This window comes from Carettochelys insculpta, chromosome 1 (genome assembly GCF_033958435.1).
Source record: "Carettochelys insculpta isolate YL-2023 chromosome 1, ASM3395843v1, whole genome shotgun sequence".
NCBI lineage: Eukaryota > Metazoa > Chordata > Testudines > Carettochelyidae > Carettochelys > Carettochelys insculpta.
In genome coordinates this window covers 66,672,205-66,684,348 of record NC_134137.1, presented here as the reverse complement: position 1 = coordinate 66,684,348, position 12,144 = coordinate 66,672,205, and the positions used below count along the sequence as shown (strand labels likewise).

Sequence of the window (12,144 nt, the reverse complement as noted above, 5' to 3'; positions counted from 1 at the left end):
TGATGCTTCTAAGCTGTTGTGGGGGAAAATTAGCCTAATGAAGTGCTGTGTATTCATTGCAGCACTTCATTAGTAATCTCCCCTTGCCCTGATTACCATGCCCCGTTTGAAGTTGGGGGCAAGTACAGAGAAGCCCATGGACAAGGGAGATACAGTGTACTTGGGCTTTTAGGAAGTCTTTGACAAGTTCCCTCACCAAAGGCTCTTGAGCAAAGTAGGCAGTCATGGGATAAGAGGGATGGTTCTCTTATAGATCTGTTATCAGGTAAAAGACAGGAAACAAGGACTAGTAATAAATGGTCAATTTTCAGAAGGAAGAGAAATAAATAGTGGGACCAGTGCCATTCAACATATTTATATATGACCTGGAAAAAAGGGTAAACAGTAACGTAGCAGAATTTGGAGATAAAATAAAATATACCATGAAGAGTTACCAAAAGCTTTTACAAAACTAGGTGTCTGGGCAACAAAATGGTAGATGAATTCAATATTGATCAATGAAAAATAATGCATATTGGAAAATACATCCCATCTATACACAGAAGATGGTAGCCTCTAAATAAGCTGTGATCACTTAGTAAAGAGATCCTGGAGTCATTGTGGACAGTTTTCTGAACACTTCTGTTCATTGTGTTTCAATAGGGAAAAATGCTAACAGACCGTTAGAAACCATTAGGAAAGGGATATATAATAGGACAGGAAGTGCCATAATGCTACGATATAAATGCATGGTACATCCTTACATATATATATGTAAGAACCTGAAAAAGGTACACAGAAAGGTAGCTAAATGCTTAAAGGCATGAAACAACTTCAATATGAGGAAAGATTAAAAAGTCTGGGACTTTTCAGCTTGGAAAAGAGATGGCTAAGTGGGGCAATGACAGAGGTTTTTAAAATCATGAATGGTGTGGAGAAATGAAGAAGGAAGTGTTATTTACTCCTTTGCATAACACAAGACCCAGTGGTCACCAAGTAAAATTTAATAGGCAGAAGATTTAAAACAATAAAAAGGTAGGTCTCACATGCACAGTCAACATACGGAATGTTTGGTCAGGGGATGTTGTGAAGGTCAAAACCATAACTGAGCTTAAAAAAGATTTTGATACCTTCAGGGAGCATAAATCCATTAATGGGGATTAGCCAGAATGATCAGTAATGCAACCCTATAATCTGGGTGTCCTTTGTTTGTGATTTCCAGAAGCTGGGAGGGAATGACAGGAGATGGATAATTGGATGATTGCCTTTGCTGTTCATTCTTTTGAAGCATCAGGTATTGGCCACTGTCAGAAGACAGGACATTGGGCAATACCGGCTAGACGCAGTATGATCATTCTTATTTTCTTTTTCACTTTGACATAAACTAACAGAAAACCACTTTTCACATTTTCCTAAAAGACAATAAAGATAACACCCGCCTCCCCAAATTTCAGTTATACAACGACTTTATTTGCCAGCCATTTACACTACTTATGAGCGAAATGCAAAAAGCAGCTCTTAACAATAAATTATTCTAACATTTTATTTTAAGTGTCCCATTATTGTGAAGTCATTTGGTATTCACCATAATAGCACTGATAATAAAAATTCATTTGGTGTTCATGTGGATGTTACATCTAGTGCCATTGGTATTCAACTGTAATTTAGCATTAGTTAATGGGCACTTAAAACACTATCAAAATGATTTATATCACAGCACTTAAGTGTTTCTCAAACTAAGTGTGCAACACTTATTTTACAAGAGTACTACAAAATAATTAAATAAGTGCATCTTACCTTCTATAGTTTTGTTTTGAGACAGGGAAAATCATTTAGAGGAGTGTAATGTTAACAATTAACATATTGTACTACGTGGAGATAAGCAACTTATAAAATTACTTTTGTATAAAAGAAGACAACAAAGACAGTGGTACTTACTTTTAACATACGGGTTCATAGCGTATATACTGAATTAAAAGCAAAAGCTGGATGACCAGTAACATAAAACAGGACTATTACTTTCTTTGCTGCCACTCATGTAAAGAAAAGTAGAACTCCAGATCTCTTTTCTCATTTCCTTTGCTCATGCTTATGACAGTCACACATGCATGGACTTGGATAGCAACCCTAAAGTGTACTATTATTATATTTATACTGCTGTGTTTGCTCACCACGGACTTAAGAGCTAATACAAGCAATTGATTTGTTCTTTAAAGATGGACATAAAATAGATGGGAAAGAGAACCTTCCATCTCTGGACTGAATAGGATTTACGGATTATTAAGAAAAGAAATCTTTATTTTATTTTCCAGCATAACTCATTATTATGGCCATATAATGATATAACCAGAACAGATACTATATATCTGTTTATTATTCATCAGATCTCAGCGCCTTCCTAAATATTATTATATGGAAGACTTAATTCTAAAACATATTTATTTTAAATAGCTTTGATAATTTCACCCTTTAATTTCATTATTTCAGAGTAGTAAACATATGCTGCCAATGATTTCCCATTTCTTGTAAAAGAAAAAGAAAAACACATTGCTCTCCAACTTAATGTTATTTAACAACATTGATTGAAATGGGAGCAATGGGAGCAATATGTACTATAAATCTGTTAGTATAATGGGTAGTTGATTAACTGCTAAAACTACAGTCATAAATATTGCTGAATGCTTTGTGCCCAGCTACAGTCACTCTTGTTCTGTGTCAATCCAGCTGTGAGATGGTGGATAAAAAGTAATAAAAAAGTCACCAACCTCAGAATGCTTTCGCCAAATGTCTATGTTCTTTCGCTGAGCTTTCGAGAAATGGTCCCAAGCTTTTTGTCTGGTAGAAGCGTTGAAAACGGCCACAATCTGCTCAACTTTGGTGAACAAGGAAGTCAAACAAGACAAGCAATTTATGTTGTGATCACTATAGAGAAGCAAAGCAAAGACACTAGGAGTCTATGGATGATGTCATTGCTGAAATAACATCATCAATATCCATCCAATCATGTGTCTTTCGTACTTACATTTTATCAATGTTGGAGATGTCTCCCTTCAAGTCTGTCTCCATAACTTTAGTCTACACAAGTTATAAATATAAACTGGAGAATTTGCATTCACTAGGCCTTTTTGATATTATTAACTATAATTTGTGTATGTGCAAATATAGGTGGGGCTTTTTTTGTTAGAAAGTGTTAGAGGCAAGTTATGAGATGGGCCCCTTTCTAACAACATCTCCCCAAACCTGACCAAATCAGCTTCTTTTATTCTTAGGCACTTATTTTCTTATAGTTACACCATTCATCTTGTGTCTCTCTCCCTCTTAGTTTACCCATCTGCAGCACTTGCTTAATATAACACTAAGCAACTTAAACAGCACCAGCAATAGCAGGACGCTCCCAGATCTCATCACTTTGAGGTGTTATTACCCTAAGGTTGGTCTGCATTCCAAATTGTCCTCAGGCAAAGGGGCTGTGCTGCCAGCTGAGCTGTTGTGTTGATATATATCAGTTTAACATAAATAAGCTCCATTTTTGTAGTAAAGTTCTCTAGGATTTAGCTCTCAGGGTTCATTGGCTAAACTAGCATTATCTGTTTTATAAAGCATCTGCCTTATCTTTCAGACACTTTAGAGCCTATTTGAATCGGCGAAAGGAACTCTGCTCATATCCCACTTTCTGTGCTGTCTGAGCTGATAGCTCCACATCTTAACCCACCCACACACCTACTTGCTGCTTTCCTTTTCCTTGGTAATTCAGTTCAAACTGTGGTACCTTAGGACTATGTCTACACTAAAAACATTGCAGTGACACCGTGGTGGTGCTGTGCCTGCACTGCTGTTTTGTGGACACGTACTACAACCATGGAAGAGATTTGTCTGTTGCTATGGTAAATGTACCTCTCCCAGAAACAGTAATTAGGTGGATGGAAGAATTCTTCTACTTGCCTGGTGCTGTGTACACTGGCACTTAGATATGCTTAATGGTGCCTCTGCAGGGGTGTGAACTTTTCACACCACTGAACAATGGAGTAGGTTGTCTTTAATTTCTAGTGGAGACCTGCTCAGCCTTAAAAAATACAGTAGAAGAAACAATCCTCCACTGACTTACTTAGAATGTGCTAGGTAATTTAATAGCTTGTTTCCAGCTCTGACTTCTGTGATGTCAAACCAAGGGATAAGTCTCTGGCTGTTTCTGCTAAAATGATCAGCAATGAAACCATCCACACTATTGGCATTCACACCTTAGACTCAGAGCTAATTACACCAACAAACAACTTGCTTCTCTTTGCACTATTTTTTCAAGTTCTTTTCCAGTTCAGGAGGACAAAACTAGGTTGAGTCACATAGGGAAACTTTTCTTTAAAATCCTCAAGGCTGGTCAATTAAATACTAAAAGCATAACAATAAATAAGTTTAATGAAATTTTAAACTCTACATAAACTACAAGGGCTGGTTAAGGAGTACTGGAATGTAATTCTGGTTCAAGCTGTTATTACAGTCACAATAATTTCAGCATATTAACACCTGCTTGTCTTCAAAGGTGTAGTTATATAAGGATAGAATTAAATTATATACATTTATTAAATTGATTTAAAAATTAGAGTACCTTTGATTATATGTGTATGAATAAGGCTAGAATGATTATGCTGTGATACTGACCCCAGTGCACAGAATACCCTGCTTAAATGGCAACCAATGTTTAATTACCAAGTGGAAATTCAAGTAGAAAAGATTCACAAAGATATCAGGAAGTGCTGGTTTGACATTTTTCACTAAACGATATTATTAGGCACATCTGAATTCTGTAGAAACCTTTGAACTTTTAAGTGTTTAATTAAAAAGTTCTTTCTACAGGTGCTAATGTCTATTGGAAATCTTTATTTGATCATTTCAGAGGCTCTCTTCAGTGAAAACTCAAGCCAGGAAGGAGTCACAGAGATTTCCTGTGTTTTCAGGAGGCCTTCTTCAATTATTCAAATTCTCAGGTGTTCAAGAAATAAATGAAAAACTAAAATGCTAAATGTGCAATAAGCTAGAAGTTATGAAAAAGTGATGATTGTAGTGATCTCAGGCAAGTCACTTAATAGACCCTGGCAGTACATAATTTTCTTCCCCCTCCTACCCACTCTTTGTCCTACTCTCACAGCTGATTTGTCAGTTTTCATTTCTTTTCGTTGTTGTTTGTTTGTTTTGTTTTTTGTTTTCTATCGCTCTGTTATGTTTTTGATGAGCCATTTCACTTTCAGCACTATTTCCAGATCTGAAGAAGTCTGTCTGCCCCACAAAAGCTCATCACCTAAGAAGTTATTTTGTTAGCCTACATGACTGCTCTTTTGTTTTGTGAAGATACAAACTAACTCAGCGGCTGTGTCTACACAGGCACAAATCTTCGAAATAGCCATATTTCGAAGATTACTAATGAGGCGCTGAATTGAATATTCAGTGCCTCATTAGCATTAGGATGTTTCCGGCCGTGGTGCTTCGAAAGCACGCAGCTTGGCGTGGCTACACAGGGTCCTTTTCCAAAGGACCCTGCACCTTTCAAAAACCCTTTATTCTGGTCAGTGAGCAGGCTAATGGGATTTCAAAAGGTGTGGGGTCCTTTTGAAAAGGACCCCCGTGTAGCTGCGCCGAGCTGCGCACTTTAGAAAGCGGCAATTTTGAAGTGCCGTGGCCGGAAGCGTTCTAATGCTAATGAGGCGCTGAATATTCAATTCAGCACCTCATTAGTAATCTTCGAAGAAGATTTGTGCCCATGTAGACACACCCAGCTACCTTTCTGTAGTTATTAGCAAGATTATCCAAACTACTGCTCTGCATGTACATAAAGGGGGGAACAAAGAGGGAATGCTAAGTGCCTATAATAACTAACATAAGCGTTTAGAGCGCTTTCATACACAGATATGTGAGAATGACTTTTGAGTTTCTTCACATTGTTATACTAACATGAACCATATTTATTTTTATTTAAAAAAAATTGAACACAAAAACATGGAAACTAGTCATGTAGTCTTCACTCCGGCCAGTTTTGTTGACTCTACTTGCCTAAGTCAAGTCTCTGGAAATTCAGAGAGGTTCCACTGACTTCAATCAATCCATGACAATTTGCACCAGCTGAAGATGTACCCCTTTTGAGTCTCTCAGCTTCAGCTTCCAATAAATACATAGAAGAGATATTCAGATTCATAGAACTAAATTTTTAAAGGTGTTTAGGTGTCTAAACATGCAGATAGGTGCCTAATGAGGGTTTTATAAGCACTTACCTTCTTAACTCCCATCATACCTAAATACCTTTAAAAATCTGGCCCTCTGAACCTGACTCTTCTCCATATGGATGTATTCACTGTCATACGCAAAATACCCTGAGGATAGAACCTCAGCGGGTGCAAATCAAAATGGTTCCTTTATAGACAACTGGGCCAATGGAGTTGTGACAATTTGCACCCACTGAGGATCTGCCTTAGAGTTCTCATTCCAATTTATTCATCCTTCCTTCAGAGCTGAAGTTAGCCAAACACACTGAAGGAGTTCAACTTTGGTTTGACCCCTGAAGTACCTTGCAGAACCTAATACATGTTAGTCCCTTGATCTTGGTTTGACTCCTGAAGTTACTTGGGGAACTGTGCTGACAGGTACTCCCTCTTTGGCTACTGGCCCTCACTCAGCATTTGTCCCTAAATTGATAAACGGGGTTAGAATTCTTATCCCTGTGTATAAAGTTCCTTCAGTTCTGTGTGTGAACAGAAGTGTAGAGCCTAAATGTTCTGTATTATTATTAGTTAACATTAAATATTCACCAACAAATATCCGTATAATATTATGTAATAAAATTTTCATTAGCTATATTCAAAATTGCTTCTTGTTCATAGGGAAAATAGGCAACTGTTCAAATGTGATTTTAAGAACATCATAGTACTGGAAGGATAAAAAAAAACCCTTTTTTTCCTCCAATGTAATTCATATTGATTTCTAATTTCCTAAAAACTCACTTTAATGCTTTGTGATGCTTTCTTTGGTGGGTTTCATGCAAAGGATTATTACCCAACTTTTTCTCTAATGAATTGTAAACCCAAATACCAGAGCTAATATGTAGGTGTCAGCTAATGCTTCACAACAGCAGCATTACTGTAAGAGACTTTATCATAAGTGAAAACTTACATTAGGTATATCAAATATATTCTTACATCATTATTGTTCAATATTTGTTGCCATAAAATAAAGTGGGCCAAATAATGATATTCCTCTTAAATGTAATGTTTAAAAACATATATAAATCTAAATCTATGTAATTCTAAGGGGTAGGAACAATGAAGATTGCTCCTAAGGAGAAGTGGAATGTTTACAATCAAAAATATGACAGAACCTAGCAACTATATTGAATGGAGAAAAGATGGGAAAACTGTATGCAGTTCTGTAGACAGGCTATGGGAGAACATTTGTTTTCTACTATGTATATTAAATACATTCTTTTCCACTAACTGCACAAGTTAAGGCTGAAAACAAATCTTGACATTCTGGTGTCAAGACTAAGCACCTCATGTTGTGTTTTGCTTGATATTTCTTTGAGTATTCCTCATAAAGGAATATCTTGTTCTTATTCTTTTTATATAATAAAAATGTGCATAGGGAACTGAATGTGACATTGTACTTTACAATAAAAAGAAACAATGATCAAAATAGAATCCAGCTTGAACTAAACTCAAAAGAAAAATTAAAACTCATGGCAAGCTAAGTCCAAATTTGAGGCATGCAGAACGAAATGGTCCAAACGCAAAAGGACTGAAGAGGGCATGATGAGATATCCAGAAAGTTATTTTAGAAAGATCTTGAAAAGCCTGACAAGTGATCCTGAAAATAAAATAACATTTTCACCCATAAAATTAAAGTTGAAAGGAAATTTTATATTCATGTACAACATGGTTTTGAAATAAGGAATCTGAGACAGGAAGAATGAACATAGTTAGCCTGGTCTTGGTCAAAAGCTGGTCTGCTGAGTTCTGAATAAGCTAGAGTCTGCCAATCAAATTGGCAAGAAGCCCAGCAAACAAAGAATTAGAGTAGTCAAGCCTAGATGTTATAAATGAATGGATTAGAATCTCCAGGTCAGCAGTGGATAGAAAGGGGCTTATTTCTGGCAACAGTCCTGATATGCACTTGGCGACATACTGAATATGTTCTAGTACTGAGTCAAAGTCCAAAATTACCCTCCACAATTTGATGTGTGATGTTGACAAAATATTTCAGTTAAGTGGCAGAGTAAAGAAAGATTTAGAATGTTACAATTAATCAGGTCCACAGAAAAACTTGTGGGTTTCAATAGTATTTACTTTCAGAAGGTATTTCTCTTCTGCACATTAACAGCCAAAAGAAAATAGAATCCATTCTTTGTTACCCAAGATACACTGCCATAGAGGGTGAAGTTGATGTGAATGTCATCAGCAGAGCAGGTAACCCATAAAAGTAAAAAGCACCACCACAGGAAAATGTAGAATGCCAAAGTACAGGGCCTAGATTAGCATATATTGGAGTGTGCTGATCAATTAGACATGCTATGACGTATTCTATTTGTAAAACCCATGATGCCAGTTGATCCCGATCCTCAGGTTGGAGGCCTCTGTCTAATCCCCTGGGCTGCTCCTGGAAGCAGCTGGCTGCGCTCTCTGCAGACCCAGGGCCGGGGTTGAGATAACTCCACGCTGTCCTTGCCCTCAGCACTGTCCAAGCAACTTCTATTAGCTGAGAACTGGCCAATGGGTGGCACTTGCAGGTGAGGGCAGCAGTACAGCAGATGGATAACTCCCTTCCCTAGACACTGAATGTGAGTTTTGGTGCAGGAGAGGGCTCTAAGCTAGAGAAAATTCCCTCCCAAGCTTATACCTCTCATTTTTTTCTGCACTGCAACACTTTGCCCCAGCCCAGAGCTCCCTCCTACACCCACTCAGAATCAGCACCCCTCACCCTCTCCTGCACTTCAAAACTGAGTTCCAGCGTGGAGACCACTCCTGCACCCCAACTCCATGGCCAAGCCAGATGAAAGTGAGTGAGAGTGGGGGAGAATGGGCAAGAGAGCAGACAGGAGTGGTCAGGGCTTTTGGGAAGGGGTGAAGTAGATTCTAGGTTACCCTTAAATTCAATAAGTGACCTTGGGTATAACAAGTTTTGAGACCACTGATCTAGACCATCCCTGACAAGCATTTATACTAGCACGGCTTCCTCTCTGTTACTACTCTTAAAAATCTCCAATGATAGAGATTCCACAACCTCCCTGGGCAATTTCTTCCAGTGCTTAACCACCCTGACAGGAAGCTTTTCTAATGTCCAACCTGAACCTCCATTGCTGCAATTTAGGTTCATTTCTTCTTGTCTTATCCTCCGAGGTTAAAGGGGACAATTTTTCTCTCTCCTACTTCTAACAACCTTGTGTATACTTTAAAACTGTTGTTATGCTCCAAACTTGTCTTCTCTTCTTCAGACTATGCAAGCACATTTTTTTCAATCTTTCCTCATAGATCATATTTTCTATACTTTTAATCATTTGTATTGCTCTTTTCTGGACTTTCTCCATTTTATCCACATCTTTCCACAAATGTGGCACCCAGAACTGGACACAATACTCCAGATGAGGCCACACCTATAAAAATAGTTAGATTTTTAAAAATATGACCCTTCCCCAAGTTTCCTCCTTATCCCCCATTGATCACTTTTGTATGAATCAATGTTATAATGCTGGCTGTTAAGAAGTTGGGTTCTCATATATCGTGGGAGGGGAACATTTCTAAGTGCTTTAATCCAATCCACCTTTTCTTTGCAAAAGAAATGATAATGCCCTTCCATTCTCACAACGTCCTTCTATTTCAGTGTCACTGACCTGCCCATAGTTTGGGGATAACAACAGGTAAGCTTCAGGCACACATGGAATTTGCCTCCTACCCACCCACCATGCAAAGCCCAGGCCCCATTGGCCTGTCTAGAGCTGCAACCCTAAATATAGAAGTCAAGCAGTGACTATGATCACTGGCGGTTGTTCTTGGAACTTGCTTTTTCTCTTGTTAAGAAGCAGGCTGAGGAAGAGCTGAAGAGGGAACATCCTGGGAATACTGAAACTTCCGTATGCCTCAGAATCCATAACAAACCAGGCAGAATCACTCGGTCCAAGCACTTACATCAATAATTAAACAACAGCTACTTCTAGAAATGTAGAAACACTCCTTGTTATATGGTGAAACAATGGAACCTACTCAAATTAAACAGAGATCACTATGTCCTACACGGGACTGCGAGGAAATCTGTCCAAAAAAACAGACATTGAAAATCTTGTGAAATGTGGTTCAATTCATGGTGAAGAAACTGGCAGCCCAGTGTGACAAAGGGCTTTGGCTCACTGCCATGCAATAAATCACTTGGATTTAACAAGCCCACAACACCTGTATGTCATTTCTCAGCAAACTGGAACCTGAGATCAGGTCAATGTGATACAGTAGGGCAGGTGTACATGCACAGTTCTCTCTCTGTTAATGTTGGCATTGTGTAGTAAGGAGGAAAAGCTCGTCTATGCTGACACAAAGAAAGAATCTGTGGATGCTAGTGTGTTGATCACGTTAACTGCATTTTCTGCTGTCCCTCGTGTACTGAATGTAATTAGCTGATCTCATTGATAATTGGGATTGACGTGATTTTTGCTGTGGCTAGAATATAGAGGATAGTTCTGGAGATAGTTGAGGTTATCACAAGTATTTTTGGGTTTTTATCTCATCAGGAAAGAGCTCCCTAATGTGGGGGTTTCCAGGGAAGGCAGTAAACAATATTATTTACAGAACCTTTATTATTTACAGGCCCTGGTCCTTCATTGATAAGCAACAAATTAAATCAAGTTGTAAAAGTGCAGTGTGTCCAACTAATAAAAACATTCGGTCTACCTCACCAGTGTAACTCCCTGCTCCAGTTTCTCATTATCCTCTCTCACCACTTCCTGTCCACACAGTATTTAGGTTGGATCCTGTGAGGTGCTGAGCGCACTCAACTCTGATGGAAGATCTTGCAAGATCACAATGAGTAGGGATAGATTGCTGAACTGAGGTGTAAGACTCTTTAGATGGTAACTTTAATTTGATAACAAAGCACTATGTGCATTTACAGGCCTATACAGGCCAGCCAATGTGGCAGGTGAGGGGTTGGTAAAAATGGAAATTGCCCTGGGCCCAGTGATTCAAAAGGACCTGGGGCTCCGGCTGCTGCTACAGTAGCGGCTGGAGCCTGAGGCCTCTTAAATTGCTGAAGCTCCACCTCTTCTCAGAGTGTGGAGCATGCCCACTGCCACCTTGCCCAGAGGCCCAGCAAGTCTGTCAGCCACACTAGGTCTATATAAAACAAAACAGAAAAATAATAGTGAGAAGTCTTACTAGCGAAATCCTGGCTCCGTTGAAATCAATGGGAAATCCCTTTTTGGCTTTGATGGGGGCTAAAATTACACAATATTGTGGAAACAAAGGGATCCAAGACAATGGAAACACAAAGGAAGAAGCCATTAGAAAACATTAGGGGTAGAGACCATGGCTGTACAGCAACAAGAAGATAGAATGAAAAATGTGGCCTGGGAGAACAAAATCTTACATGGACTCCTTCATCCTACAATAGGTCCTGTGCCACTGCAACAGCATTTTGGACAAAAGATTTTTTTTTTTTTAAAAAGTGGTATGTAAGAACACATAGTCTCATTTAAGGCTTGCTAAACATTTATTAGCAAAAAAACCCAAACAAACAAAATGCTGAATTAATATACTAGCCAAAGGGGCTGCATGGATCATAAAGATCTTTTACAAATGCATCAAAGGAAAAAGTAGTACCAGAGGATAATTATAATAATGAGTAATTTTGTATTTGTATTCCCTTAGCACTTAAGGACACCAGGCCCCATTGTGCTAGGCACTATGCAAACACTTCATATGCAACCATCCCTGCCCTGAAGAACTTAACGATGACTTTAAAATAACTGAAATAGCAAACTCCCATTTTTAAAATTAGTCTTTAGCAAAAAGAATAAAGAAGCCAGGGCAACTAAAGAAAACCTCTTTTAAAACAGCCACCAATAGAAAGCAATTAAGGGAATACTTGGAAAGCATGAATACAGACAGAAAAGTCTGTATGATCTACATCCTGGATGCTAAAATG

The 12,144-nt window shown here is 38.4% G+C and overlaps 1 protein-coding gene across 18 annotated transcripts in view; it reads right to left on the bottom strand.

The window, feature by feature from the left end:
* ENOX1 (ecto-NOX disulfide-thiol exchanger 1) overlaps positions 1 to 12,144 on the bottom strand; it is a 514,187-nt gene that overhangs the window by 106,549 nt on the left and 395,494 nt on the right. For all 18 annotated transcript variants that reach the window (XM_074988353.1, XM_074988361.1, XM_074988362.1 and 15 more), the window contains one exon: positions 2,745 to 2,851. In XM_074988353.1, coding sequence (XP_074844454.1) covers positions 2,745 to 2,851 — 107 coding nt within the window. The remainder of the gene's footprint in view (positions 1 to 2,744; positions 2,852 to 12,144) is intronic.